The 15451-nt window shown below is 41.6% G+C and overlaps 1 protein-coding gene across 1 annotated transcript in view; it reads right to left on the reverse strand.

Annotated features, from left to right (window-relative positions):
• Positions 1 to 10430: 10430 nt before the first annotated feature.
• The window catches only part of LOC126191198 (putative phosphatidate phosphatase), a 354047-nt gene continuing 349026 nt past the window's right edge, over positions 10431 to 15451 (reverse strand). The window contains exon 7 of the mRNA XM_049931993.1: positions 10431 to 15217. Coding sequence (XP_049787950.1) covers positions 15098 to 15217 — 120 coding nt within the window. The 3' untranslated portion in view covers positions 10431 to 15097. The remainder of the gene's footprint in view (positions 15218 to 15451) is intronic.

Genomic DNA, 15451 nt, shown 5'->3' on the forward strand with positions numbered 1-15451 from the left:
CTCCAAAAAAAGTGATGAAAACATAAGAGTTTTTCACATAAAATGAAAATAAAAAAGTTAAAATTTTCGGTCGAGGGAATATTTGAACCAAGGACCGCTCGTTCTGCAGTTGCTCACACTAACCACAGGACCATGGAGCTCCTCGCCTCACATTGCCCTTAATATTGCCTATCTTACACATGGACGACCCAGTTTGTATATTTTGCTTATTTTTTCATACTTCCACACAACTTCTTCCTGTTTTCTTGATTGATCTGTGTTCCGTTTTTCAAGGCCTATCCACTGTGCCAACTTATAACTAAATCTGAGGGGGGTGCGATGGGGATGTTCCCTTGTCAGTACCACAATCAGTGTTGTAGACTTGGCCACTGTTTCTATGTTTCGATACAGTGTATCGATACCTGGAACTGTTTCAGTGTTTCGGAACGGCTACGGTTCACTGTTTCGAAACAGTGGTGTTTCATTCCGCCCTCGTCTCGGATCTCGAGCCAGACACAGAAACTGTATCGTTGTTTCAAAATAAGACTGTTTCAGTCCACCTGCGCCTGGAACGGACTAATTGTATCGAAACAGTGATGTTTCATTCCGCTCTGTGTCGGACGAAATTCGGGCTCGGCGCAGGTACTGAAACACAACATACCACTTCATGAAACACTTTCAAGAGTGTCGAAATCTTTTGACAAGCAATAGCATGAAGCTCAAGATATCCAAAAATAAAGCTTCGTTTCTAGCTGACTGTCCTATTCCGAAATGGCGTTTAACATCTGCTTTATAAACACTAACCAAACAATAAAACAACGCATACTATTCGCATTCAAAATAATAAATATGTGAAAATCATTCAGTTAAATTACACTTTTTTTATAACATGCGCTTCTCTGTTCATGTACAGTAATCATATTAAGAAACGCAAGTAAGACTACAACATTTTGAATAAAAAAAGGCGTACAGTGACAGTTATTAGACATGTACATAAATTTGATGTAGGTATAATTGCAAGCAATCTGTTTGACATATCACTGATAGTGTAATGGTGAACGGGAAGCATCGTAAATTCATAGTAACGGTTCGAAACACCTTGAAACACAATTTTTTTTCTGTTATATTTTGTTATTTATTCAAATTATTTGGCGTTATTTGTGAGTCTATAGTCACTGTGTCTATTATCCACAATGATTCCCTTTGTGTGCATGGAAATTAGCAGGATGGGTATATTAGCCACACTAATGGAATGTGGGAATCCCAGTAGCATATCTGTTGTTTCTACAGTTTGCTCCCACCTCCAGTTCCGTTCGTGGTGGTTCTTCTGTCTTCAGCTAAGGTTTTCCTCAGCCAGTTGAAAAGTATGAAAGTCACATGACACAAAAGCAGCGCATTTGCTGCAGGAAATACGAAACTGCCAAGACGCATAAGTGATAGTATCATACTTTCTGCGATATGATTAGCGCTCTCGCACCTAATTTGTGTTTATATGGACATACTTATACAGTAGACATTCAAGATGATAAAATGTGTAGGTTTATTAGATTACAAAACAAACTGTTTCACTGTTTCGAAACACCGTATCGAAACATTACATTGTACTGTTTCATTTGTTTCGAAACACTTACGTGTTTCAGTTTGCCCATCTCTACAGTGTTGGTTCCTCCCTCCCACGCCGACAACACTGCAGTCGCCGTTCACGTGAAACAACATTGTTTCGCTTCCAGTAGAAAGCTGGCGAGCGAAAGTTGGAGACACTCTGTTGTCTACAAGAATGTAGAAGTAGCGAAACGAGACACCTACGAATGCCCTAAATGTGATACGTACATCTACGACTAGAGCTAAGCATCCCAGGCAATAATGTACACAGACAGAGATCTGAAAAATTACACTCGCGATGCTACTGTCGTAATTGAAGGTCTGCAGTAATGAGTCATGCTTTTATTCCACATAGGTTCCTAAGAGGTCTAGACTTCTTTAGAACTTAATCACGGGTGTTACATGGATAGAAACTTGCCAACTCTCTTATTTTGTTATTACAGCGTTTGTTTACATTATTTTTGACGTATTATAAGTTTGGTCTTAGATTTATCACATTTACGAAATTAACTGTTGTCTCACTGCAGTTGTGAACGTTGATAAAATATTAATACAGGCGGAAGACAGATGAATCGGGAACCATTATAGCAACGTGAGGAACGGTAAATGGGAAATCAGCGTAAAAAATTCCAGCATCGCGCATGTAGTTTTAATACATTTATTCTTTACTACATAAACACTGAGATGCATGAAAAAATTCCGCGTCATGCATGAAATTTTAACACATTTATTCTTTGCTACTAAGACACTCCCATAGTCGAGTCAAGTTAGGGGAATCAGTGACACGCGGCACCGCTTTAACACCTTTCGACTGCGAAGCGCAAACTGCTGTAGGAGAAAACAATAGCAGCCGGCCGAGGTGGCCGGGCGGTTCTAGGCGCTACAGTCTGGAACCGCACGATCACTGCGGTCGCAGGTTCGAATCCTGCCTCGGGCATGGATGTGTGTGATGTCTTTAGGTTAGTTAGGTTTAAGTATTCCTAAGTTCTAGGGGACTGATGACCTCAAAAGTTAACTCCCATAGTACAAAGAGCCATTTGAAAAAGAAAACAATAGCCGCCTATAGAGTTCTCAAGAGGCGTTGGCATAGAAATGTTTACAAGATCGCATTGTAGATACACGAAGCAGCCGCACCTGGCGTACAGAAACTATATGTTTGTAATACAAAATTGGCAAAATGAAACCTGCCGAGTTTATCAGCTAGTTTACTGATATAAACGACTTTGACAAGGGACAGATAGTCCCTATACGAAATGGCGAAGCAAGTTGATTTACAGCATGCTAATGTGGTGAGAATCTACGGAAAGTAGTTGAAGGACGGTGAAATTATGAATACGCAATAAGGTGATGGGCGTTCACTTTTGACCACAGAATGTTAACGACGGAATTTTGCCCGTTCTGTAAATTAGAATAGGGGGATATCCTGTGTTAGATCTGACGGCAGAGTACAGTACTGGTGGCGACAACAGTGTTTCAGAACATACCGTTCAGCACACATTGTTGAACATGGGGCTCCAAGGCAGATGATCCCGTACATGTTCCCATGTTGACACAAAGACATCATCAGTTACGATTGCAATGGCCGTGGGACTATCGATATGGGACCTTGGATCAATGAAAACGTGTCGCTTTGTCGGGTGAATCACGTTTCTTGTTACGTCTGATCAATGATCGTGTCCAGATACACCGTCACCTAGGCGAATGGCTGCTCAGAACATGCACCGCGCCACGGAAGAGGCCGATGCGGGCAGTGTTCTGTTGTCTGGGACGTTCTTCTGAGCTTCCAATGGACCCTGACAAGTGTACTACACAGACGTGACTGTGGCCCACCTGTATCCCTTCATGCTTGATGTCTTCCCCAACGGCATGGTTTCTTCCAGCAGGGTAACTGTTCTTGTAACAAGGCCACAATAGTACTACAGTGGCTTGACGATCATGTTAGTGAACGCACGTTGATGTCTTGGCCACCAAATTCGACTGATGTAAGCCCAGTCACATCTGAGACGCTACCAGGTGTCACTTCCGCACCCAAAGAGCACCGGCCGCAATTTAGAATAATTGCGTTACCTGTGCGTAGACATCTGGTGCCATATACCTCCGGAAACCTATCAAGGACTTGACGAATCCGTGCCAGGAAGAATCGTTGCTGTATTGCGTCCCAAAGGTGGACGTACTCGCTATTAAGCAGGCAGTCACAATGCCCAGACTTATTAGCGTACGCTATCTCATCAAAAGTATCCGGACACGCCTACGTAATGCTGCATTGAGCACTAGATGTAACGAGAGGCGGAACCACCGCTACAAAAGGAGGCTGGGAGTGTCGCGCAGTCAGTAGAGAAGTAGTGACACCAGAAGGGCCATCGGGAGAGCTCACTGGCTTCGAACCTGGACCACTGGGTGTCACCTGAGTGACAAATCCATCAGGGACGTTTCAACCCTTTCAAAGCTCCACACGCTGACTTTTGGTGAGGTTATTGTGAAGTAGAGACGCGAAGTAAGAACCACAGATAAAACAAGACCAGGCAGACCTCTTGAACTGATGAATAATGATCATAGAGTACTGCAAAGGGTGGCTGTAAAGAATGGCATGAAATCACCATAAGGAGTCACCCGTGGTTTTCAATGTTCTACCGGCAGTCCACCTAATACAATGACTGTGCGTAAGAAGTTAAAAAGAATAGGGTTCATTGGTGGAGCAGCTCCTCATCAGTCACACATTTCTGCAGTCAGTACCTTGAATTGGGGTGCTGTAAAGAGCGACGTTACTTGACGTTGATTGAGTGGAAACCGGTGGTTTGGAATTTGATAGAAGGGTTTGCGTTTGGAGAAAGCCTGGAGGACGTTACCTACCATCATGTGTGGTATCAACAGTGAAGTACAGAGGAGATGGTGTTGTGGTGCAGGGGAGTTTTTCGTGGTTGGGGTGTGGTCCCTTTATTGCGATGAAGCAAATGGTGAATGCGGAAGGGTGTGAACACGTTTTACAGTATTGTGTGCTGTGTGCAGTAGAAGAGGAGTTTGGAGAGGACGCCTGTATTAGCACGAAAATGCAACGTTACAGGCCTTTGATTGTGTAAATCATGGAATTCTTTTAGATAAGCTAAATCATTGTGGTTTGAGGGGGGCAGCGCACAAATGGTTTAATTCATACTTAACTGGAAGAATGCAGAAAGTTGAAATAAGAGGTTCATGTAATGTTAAAACGATAGCTGATTCCTCAAACTGGGGGGAAGGGGGGGGGCTATCAAGTACGGGGTCCCACAGGGTTCGGTCTTAGGTCCTTTACTGTTCTTGATATACATTAATGACTTACCATTCCACATTGATGAAGATGCAAAGTTAGCTCTTTTTGCTGATGATACAAATATAGTAATAACATCCAAAAACCAAGAACTAAGTGATGTAATTGTAAATGATGTTTTTCACAACATTATTAAGTGGTTCTCAGCAAACTGACTCTCTTTAAATTTTGATAAAACACAATATATACAGTTCCGTACAGTAAATGGCACAACTCCAGTAATAAATATAGACTTTGAACAGAAGTCTGTAGCTAAGGTAGAATTTTCAAAATTATTTGGTGTGTCCATTGCTGAGAGGTTAAACTGGAAGCAACACATTGATGGTCTGCTGAAACGTCTGAGTTCAGCTACGTATGCTGTTATGGTTATTGCAAATTTTGGTGATAAGAATCTCAGTAAATTAGCTTACTATGCCTACTTTCATTCACTGCTTTCGTATGGCATCATATTCTGGGGTAATTCATCGTTGAGTAGAAAAGTATTAATTGCTCAAAAACGTGTAATCAGAATAATTGCTGGAGCCCACCCACGGTCATCCTGCAGACATCTATTTAAGGATCTAGTGATCCTCACAGTAACCTCAAAGTATATATATTCACTTATGAAATTTGTTGTTAATAATCCAACCCAGTTCAAAAGTAATAGCAGTGTGCATAGCTGTAACACCAGGAGAAAGGATGATCTTCACTATGCAGGGTTAAATCTGACTTTGGAACATAAAGGGGTAAATTATGCTGCCACAAAAGTCTTTGGTCACCTACCAAACAGCATCAAAAGCCTGACAGATAGCCAACTAACATTTAAAAATAAATTAAAAGAATTTCTAGATGACAACTTCTACTCATTGGCTGAATTTTTAGATATAAATTAAGGGAAAAAAAACCAACTTAAACATTAGTGTCATGTAATATTTTGTGTATTGTAATATCTTGTACAGACATCTTTTATTAACCTGACACGTTCCACATCATTACGAAGTGTCGTATTTATGATCTGTGGAACAAGTATTAATCTAATCTAGTCTAATCTGTCACAGAGCAACATCTGCGAGACAATAGCTTGTGAACACTATCATTTCTGAAGTAGACTGTCTGCGCGAAGTCTCGAACTGAACGTAACAGAACATATTTGGGATGAGTTAGAACACCGTCTTAGCTCCAGAATCCAGAAACCGCTATCTTTTCTGGTAAATGGAAATGATCGTATGGCGTCAGTGGGCAGGAGTTCCCAGGAGGGAAGTTCGGCCGCCAAGTGCAAGTCTTATTGAGTGCGACGCGACACTGGACGACTTGTGCGTCGACAATGGGGATGAAATGATGATGAGGACAGCACAACACCCAGTCCCTGAGGGGAGAAAATCTCCCACCCCGGCCGGGAATCGAACCCGGGCCCCCGTGCGTCGCATTCCAACGCGCTGACCGCTTAGCTAATGGGGCAAACATATCTTTTCTGGTTTCGGGTCTTGAGAAAGGATGGGCCTGTCGTTCCCCACAAACATTGAGGCACCTAACTGAAAATGTCTCCAGCAGGGTTAAAGTAGTCTTAATGGCGAAGGGTGGCCACATCCCACATTTGTGTTCACTAATAGGAGTAATGGATGAAATCCTACAGCAAGTATCAGATGCAATTGGAGATCATAAAATGAAAGCAGTGCTTTTTGCCGATGACCTGATGTTATGGGGAAATTGCGAGAAGGAGGTGCAAGAGCAGTTAGATGCATGGGAGGCAACGGCAGCACAATATGGAATGCATTTCTCTGCAAAGAAAAGTGAAATAATCGTCACAATAACGAAGAAGAATAGGCCAAATGTGGATATAACTTGTGGAGGGGAAAAACTACAAGTGGTAGAGAACTTCAAGTACCTGGGAAGCGTGATTGAAAGTAAGGGGGGAAACGCAATGGAAATAAATGAAAGGTGCAGAAAAGCAGGGCAGTTCTACAAATGCATTAGGGGGCTTATTTGGAGCAAGGAGGTGCCACAGAAATCCAAGGGAATTATATACCGAACCTACTTTGTCCCCATATTGGCATACGGAAGCGAGACATGGGTAATGCACAAAAGCGACAAAAGTAGAATACAGGCTAGTGAAATGAAGTTCCAGAGGAGCAGCTTGGGTGTAACAAGACGAGACAGATTGCGAAATGTGTATGTGAGGGAAAGACTAAAGGAGGAACCAGTACAGGACAGGATAGAAAAATCAAGACTGCAGTGATATGGACACATGAAGAGAATGGATGAGGGAAGAATTCCAAAGAGGATGTTTGATCTGCAACTGGAGGGGAAGAGGCCCAGAGGAAGACCAAGGGATTGATGGGTGAAGGGAGTGGAGGAATGTGTGATGAGAAGAGGAGAGAACTGGACGAAGGTGGAAGAGGGGGAATGGTGGAAAGACAGAACACGATGGAGAGGCTTGTGTTCCCGACAGACCCAGCCAGTGGCTGGAAACTGTCCAAGATGATGATGAATAGGAGTAAGGATATTTTTGATCAGATAGTGCATATACACGGTGTAATAAACGCACTCAGAGTCAAAACAATGACGCACCATGAACGAATTATCCGAATGGGGCGGAAATCGGCATATGTGATATAGATGTACAGACAGACAAATAATTACAATATCAGAAAAAGTGGATGATTTATACAAGAGAAAGAGTTTCACAGACTGAGGAAGTCAGTAACGCGTTTGTCCCCCTTTGGCCTTTTATACAAGCAGTTACTCGGCTTGCCGTTGCTTGATAGAGTTTTTTGATGTCCTCCTGAGGGATATCGTCCCAATGCCTTTGCAACTGACGCGTTAGATCGTAAAAATCCCGAGATTGTTGGAGGGCCTTGCCCGTTATGCTCCCAACGTAACAGTTGGGTAGAGATTTGGCTACCTTGCTAGGTGGCTGAAATGTAACCCCAGGATGGCTTGCATGCATGAGCTGTGCTGTAAGAGTGCCGCGGATGATAACCAAAGGAGTCCTGTTATGGAAAAAAAATGCACCCTAGACAATCACTACTGGATGTCAGATTACATATAGTTTGGTATCCAAGGCGTCCGAGGTATGTGTGAGGCGTCTCCAGACACGACTTTGGTGCTCATCAGGTCTCAGTTCGAAGACAATTGTACTCCATTGAATGAGATTCCAGGCCAACGACATGTCTGGAGACGCCCTGGAGAGCAGTACGGTACCAGCTTGACTGTTGCCTGGCCATACAGCCCGAAAACCAGGAGTGATGGCCCTGGTGCCATTTCTTTTCATAGCAGGACCCCTTTGATTGTCATGCGCGACACCCTTACAGCGTAGCGCTATGTCGAAGATAATCTAACCTTCATTTTGTTGTCCTTCATGGCAACCCATCCTGGGGTTACATTTCAGCAAGATAATGCCTGACCGCACACGACGAGCGTTTCTACTGCTTGTCTTCGTACTTGCCAAACCATACCTTGGCTTGCAAGCTCGCTGGGACTCCAACCAGTTGTTAACGTTTGGAGCGTTCTGGGCAAGGCTCCTAAATCATCTCGGGATTTTTACCATGTAACACGCCAACTGGACAGAATTTCGCATCATATCCCTCAGGCGGACATACAACAATTCCATCAATCAACGCCAAGCCGAGTAACAGCTTGCATAAGAGCCAGAGGTGGACCAAAGAGTTATTGACTTGCTCATTCTGTGAACCTCTTCCTCTTGAACAAAGCCGCGCGGGGTAGCCGTGCGGTCTCAGGCGTCTTGTCACGATTCGCGCGGCTCCACCCGTCGGAGGTTCGAATCCTCCCTCGGGTATGGGTGTGCGTATTGTCCTTAGCCTAAGTTAGTTTTAGTTAGATTGAGTAGGGACCGATGAGCTCAGAAATTTGGTCACGTAGTCCTTGCCACATATTTCCAAATTTTCTTGGATAAGAAATCCAATTTTATCCAACTATAATCATTTGATTGTTTCTACATGTATATCCCACCTACCGATTCCCGTCTCGTTCGCATAATTATTTCGTGGTGCATCGTTGCTTTCTTTTCTTTGAGTCTACCTACAAACGTCCATGCGATTGCAGAGGATTTCGTGACAAGCAATTTGAATACAAAGACCTACATCGGAAAAATGTGTTCAAATGACGCTATAGAGCGTCGAGGTTGCAGGGGAAAACACCTGCTGTTAGGCAAGATCTTCGGTAGCAAACCTGACGGCTCAGTCGTCGCTGAGTTTCTCGTTGTGATGAATGAAGCAAACCCAAACCACTGTAACTGACCTTTAAAGTAAACTCTAACACCCTGTAGTCTTCATCTTGTTTCAGCTTTTGTTCTACAACTACAGCTCTGGATTGCAGAATTTATAGTTCTTCATACTGAACTGTGTAGCCACCAAATCGACAACGAGGCAATGAAGCGTTTGTAAATAACTAATGTAATTATCAGCCCCGAGCTGGATAGGATAATAAAGCTATCAGCACATAAATGCCTTGCTCAAATTCATGTTGGTACAAATGTGTGTGAAATCTTATGGGACTTAACTGCTAAGGTCATCAGTCCCTAAGCTTACACACAATTATCCTAAGGACAAACACACACACCCATGCCCGAGGGAGGACTCCGCCGGTCCCAAATTCATATACCCAAGTACACTAAAATCATACAAACAAGGCCTGGTGTAGTGCTTAGAATACAGGCATAAGGACAAGGGACCAAAGAGAATGAAATAAGATTTTCTTGTGATTAAAAAAAAAGTTGGTCACAATGTCAATATCGAACTGTTACTGAATCTGCTGAAACTAGTTAACATACTGCGTTGCTATGTTTGGAATGATGGCTATTGCTAAATAAAAAATTCAAAAACTGCGAATGTATTTTTTGAACATGCACGGAAGTGACATGACACATTCATTCGAGGAAATTTGCTGTTTGGTTTGATACAGCCTACTAAAAATCTCCACTGACTCTCAACCGAATAATTTCTTCGCTTTTGTACTTTCTCGAATTATCTGTGTATATGTTTATATGGGACGTTTGTCATGTACACAACCATCGGTCTACTATATGTCATCCCCAACGTGGACGATTTTTTTAGCATTTCCATTAAGAAAGGAACACTTTTGTGCAGTGAGAAACTGGATGTTAAATATTTATATGTTTTCTTCTCTAAAGGGTTTTGCGTTAATCAGGTAGTTTGTTGTTTAAATTTTGGTTATTTGATCCTGTAGATTCGTAGCAACTTAATGGGTAGTTGAAGCGTTTAATATCAGAAACAGTATGTCTTTATTACGACGGCTCTGCACATATAACATGAACATAGAGTTATTCAGTAAGTACTATTAGAGATTAGGCACTCGTAACAGCCAAACAATCAGCAGATACCCCAAAACAATCTCTGAGGAACTTGTAGGAGGGTCAGCATCAACTGTGTATGATCTTAAAAATAATTATCAATATGAAACAAATCCAAATGAATTGTTTCTTAGAAATTTACAGTTTCTTACCTTGGTCTTCACATCATTTTTATGACATTCAAATTTTCATGTACATAGGGTACACAACGGCATAGGAACAGATTTATAAGTTCAGGAAAAAAGGGAACCATTTTTTTTATTTATAACTCATCTTAATTTTGCTCACTGACACTATCAAACAATCTGTATGTACATCATAATGCTTTCAGCCCAAAACTACAGCCCTGTGACAGAGAGTTACATTCATGTACTTATAAATTATCTAATTTGTTTTAGCAGTTAAGAAAGAAACTCAACCCTCTTATATCATTATTACATAACAATAATTGAAATTGACAGTGCATGGCTCCTTGCAATATAATTTACAAAAAAGAGATGAAATGAAGTCTCGTATCACATTACAAGCGCACAAACAGCTACTAATTGAAACTTTCACTAGTCAGCCGATTGCAACTGAAATGATAACGGTACACAGAAAAGGTAATATTTATTAACTGCGCAAGAGATATACATTGTTACATACTATGGGACGCATCACTTCTCCAACTGCTGTAACTAGAGTCACTTATGCAACATTACAAACGTGCCTTTTCCAGACGACTAATTCTATAATCAGATTTTTCACTGGAAAATTTCGTTTCTGCGAGACTCTTGCTAGTCATAGCTATGTTGACAACGCTCTTTGGACTTGTTGAAGGACAGTGCATGTTTTATGACAGAATGACGTTGCTCTGTTCATTTTATGGTTCTGTGTCTGCCGGCTTCCAGATAATAACAACACATACAAGGACTTTTACTAATAATGTTATATTTACATCGATTACAACAAAAAATTCTTGAACCGATGCTGAATACGGAATAATACCTATACTTAAGCACGAAAATCTTACCTATTTCCCGTTTCCTGTCTTAGTGACACTGAGATCTAAGTCAGTGAATTCAACAATTCCGCAGAAATGTCTTCAGCTTTTAATTCTACATTGTAAATGGATTACGTGTTGTACATTGCTGCTAGTTAACACGAATTTGTGACACTAATCAGTAAGATTATCGGTGAAGGCTCTTGTGTATTTGTTTATATTTAATTTATGACGTACATCAATTGTGAAATTATTTTTTGCTCCAAAGTACGGTAAAAACACAATCAGAATAGTGACTTCTTCGAACGAGATACTAAGAACACTTCCAAATTACGTTAAAATAGGTTGAGTACTTCGTCTGTTGAAGTTTAAGACAGAGAATTGATACAATTGTATTGTTTCTCGTTACCTATTTAATAATTAAGTAAACGTTAGTCGTTCTGGATGCTGATACTAACGAATTTTCTGGATACTCTAGCAGTATTAAAATGTCAAATTTTAGTGTTGTCTGGTTACATTCGTGAGAGACTGAGTTACATGTTTCATTTTTTTTTACTTTTAATCGTAATGATAAATAACTTGCTTGCAAAACCTGTTCTACTGTTCTGTGCTTAAGGATTTTTTGGAAGCAGTGTTTTCTAAAAAAAAAGACTGAAAAATGTGTGACGTAGTATACATACTTTAATGTATTATTCTGTGATAAGCACAGGCGAAATGTATTTCGACAGTAGAACTGGAAATAATTGCTGTTACCGGTTAGTGGAAGACCAACATATCACGTTGCCATTTACAGACCGTAAGGTGACGCATTTTTACTTTCGAGGCAAAATATATCACGACTAAAGAAACAGATATGGTTGAAGATGTTTCTAAATTCCTAATATGTTATACTTAAATGTAGGTAGTGATGCTTATTGACAAAGAATATTTAAGTTTCCTGTGACGAGGCTGTTAGCTTCCATGAAGGCACGGAAACTATGCAGATTTTGCAGCAGCTGTTAAGCAGTTTTTTCTTGAAGTATAAACGATTTCTTCTAGCGCGAATAAGAAATGGTACAGACAGAGGCTAAAATTAATTTCGTGTGGCTCAATAGTCTATTGCAAGTCTTTAAGACTGAAACTTTGGGAACTAGCAGTTTCTGGAAGGACAAGGTAGAAATGGAAGACTATAGCGTGGAAATTTATTCATTAAGAGTGAAGAAGATTTTTATTCTATGCTTGTAAGTTGATGCTTTTCTGGGACTGTCTCTTATACGAGTTACTGCTTTGCACGTGGGAGTGCAAGTTGGTGGTCACAATTAGATGAATCTACACAGTTCTTTCACGTCATCATAAATTGCATCCTGACTTACCTCGGGATAACAGTAGAGCGCAACCTTCTTTTCCACTGCTTTCGTGAAAGATTTTAAAATTCTTTATATTGCCACGTAGCAATAATCCTATACATGTATGATCGCTTAAAATTAGCAGACGGATATGAAAGGAAGGGAAGACGACAGAAGGTACCAGTGCTGTATTTAATTCTACAGAACGAACAGGGAAAAAATGTTTGAATAAGTTAGTTACAGCATAGTTTTACCGTTACATCGAAATATTGAAACTATATTAACGATTCCTTCATACGTCTAATAGTTATGGAGACGTAATGGGTAACAGAAAAACTCTCAATTCCTCTTACTCTACAAATATTGTGGAACTTGCTTCTGTATTCCAAGGCGAGTGCAAAAATAAATGCTCTAATAAATCAATATGCTAAAGAGATTTATAGTATGAGAATTGTAAAATAATAGACCAGTTTCCGAAATTATCGACGTTAGTTTAATATTTCGATAGTTATTCATTTTATTATACCCAGTCTGTATTTTTCAGTTGTAATTTAAGAAAGAATTGAAGATAGATAGACATCGTTTGTGTAAAAACTTTTTACAGAAAGATAACGCTGATATTCTTCTTCTTTGGCGTGCAGAATACAGATGGTACCTTAAGTACACTTAAAAGTCTTTATATGATACCTTTTCTGGTTTTACGTTTAATTCAGTCTTTTTACGAATATTTGTCAACGTTCACAATAAACGTCCCATCACTACCAACACATTAATACACGGCTAAGGGACTGGAGTTCCCTCTACACTAACCTGCCCACTAGAAACGTCGACATTTATGTGATTTCGAGAAATTCTTTGTGTACGTGGCACCTGAAGAGTCTTCATTAGCGGCGGTAATGGGAGAAATTGTTGCTCAGTAAGACATAGGTGCTAGTGACTGAAAATATTTCAGTATACAGTTTGCGACAGAACTACAAAACACATTTTGATGTAGCGCAATGGCAATGATGGCCGAAGTGTTCATCCTTTAGGACAGTCAACTTTAGATAAGAAAGTATGGGTAGAAAATACATCGTTACTTCTCTCTTGAATGTTACTTTCATCTTATAGATATCAAAGTGTGGAGGACTGGAAGGTGGTCACCTCCAACGATCGGGCTCCAGCACACATAAGATCACCGTAATGCAACTGGGGGCATAATATTGTGCGAGATGGGTCGAAGGAGGAGTATCTGTCGGTTGGCTGCCAAGATCTGTAAATCGGTGGACTAATTTATGTGGAGACATGGAAAAAAATTCTTCTGTTCCTGACCTGTCACGACAGTGCAAAATCTCGTAGCATTCATTTCAACAGATTTAGAAATAGTCATGTATAAACAGGGAATGTTATGTTAACGCTAACTCTTTGGCCTCAAAAGAGTCACATTCAGCTAGAATGGTGACGGTCGATGGATGGGGGGAGGAAGGGGTGGAGAGCAAGCCATCAGTTTCCCTCTCTCATTTTCTTATCGAAGAAAGATGGTTATCATACTCTACATCATCCGTCGAAAAATGTACAAGTAGTTTCAGCCGCATCCTGAATACATTGATATTTCAGCAAGTGCATATTAGAACTCGAACCAGTGACATGTGTGCCAGGAACAAAGGAGGTTCATTTCCTAACACGGGTAGTAAGTTACGTTGAGCACTTCAGTTGTTCATATTCAACCAAAATGGGTATGAGGTCACCAGTTTGAAAAGTCCATTTGCCTGTGTACCTTTTTCTCCACTCACTACAGTTTCAATATTCTGAGGCTGTCTGCATTCCTTCTCTGCGAAGCATTTTGACTATGAAAGTTTACATTTTGCAAGTGCTACAAACCCATGTCAGTTTGTGTGTAAATGTTTATTGCAATCTGTGCCCCGGAAAATTGAATATTATGAAGACAGAGCAGATTCACGTTGCATATCTAATGAAAACAGATGTGTTGTGGAGGTACGCAATAGAATTGTGTCTCCTGCTGAGTTGTTCTGAGCGTTCGACATGTTCCTTTGGTTACGGTAAACATATAATCACAAAGTCAAATGGTATGCTTTGAAATCAGCCGTAGCCTAAGAAGCGCGTAAAGAAAAGAGTTGTTTGAGCGAATATTCTGCTTATTCGAGCCTGTTCATCTGTGGGCCCAGCAAATGAGCTTTACCTGGGCGACGAAGCTCACTCGTTGTTAGCAGTATTATAACGCAGCTCGTCCAGCACACACTTTCGTTGACTGCTCTGTACCTGCAGAGCGCCCTACCTTTACCGTCGCACTATTTTTGTGCCAACATAAACCAGCACCCTCACTGCTCAGAGAAAGGATTCGTCAGACGCACTGTACTACTGTTCGGCCCGAACGTTTAGGCATTACATTGCGACGCAGCCACACGTGAGGTTGGGAGTTTCTTAAGGACATGGAAAGTCCGACGGCTGGGAGGAGGGGTGCCATCTGACGGCAACGCATCGGCTCCTCCGCGGCTCCCTGCAGCAGTCGGTCAGGTGTCTGGAGACGCCTGCGAGGCAGCAGGCCGCGGGCTGCGGGCGCCGCCCCCGCCGCCCCCGACGGCAGGCTGCGTGCTGTGACGTCACGCGGGCGGCACGCTGCCGTCGACGCTGCCGTACACGTTGCCCTCCGACAACGCCTCCGCCGCCCCCGCAGCCGGGCCTCCGGAAGCGCGTCGCCGCTGCGGCTGCACGAACACCATCTGCACAGAACACACGTGTTCCGGTTACCATCGAGGTCCCAGATGTGCGCTCTGCAGAACTGCCTGACAACAAGAAAGTCTATAAGTAACAATTTCGTAACACAGTGCAATGTGTCCACGACATCCAAACATAGGAAGAAATTCTGCGAAGAAAATTAAGTGAAAAATAGATAAGTCTAAGAACTTTAGTGACTGAACACACTTCGAAACGAATAAGTGTCGTGAAAAGGCTTA

Source organism: Schistocerca cancellata, chromosome 6, assembly GCF_023864275.1.
Source record: "Schistocerca cancellata isolate TAMUIC-IGC-003103 chromosome 6, iqSchCanc2.1, whole genome shotgun sequence".
Classification (NCBI taxonomy): Eukaryota; Metazoa; Arthropoda; class Insecta; order Orthoptera; family Acrididae; genus Schistocerca; species Schistocerca cancellata.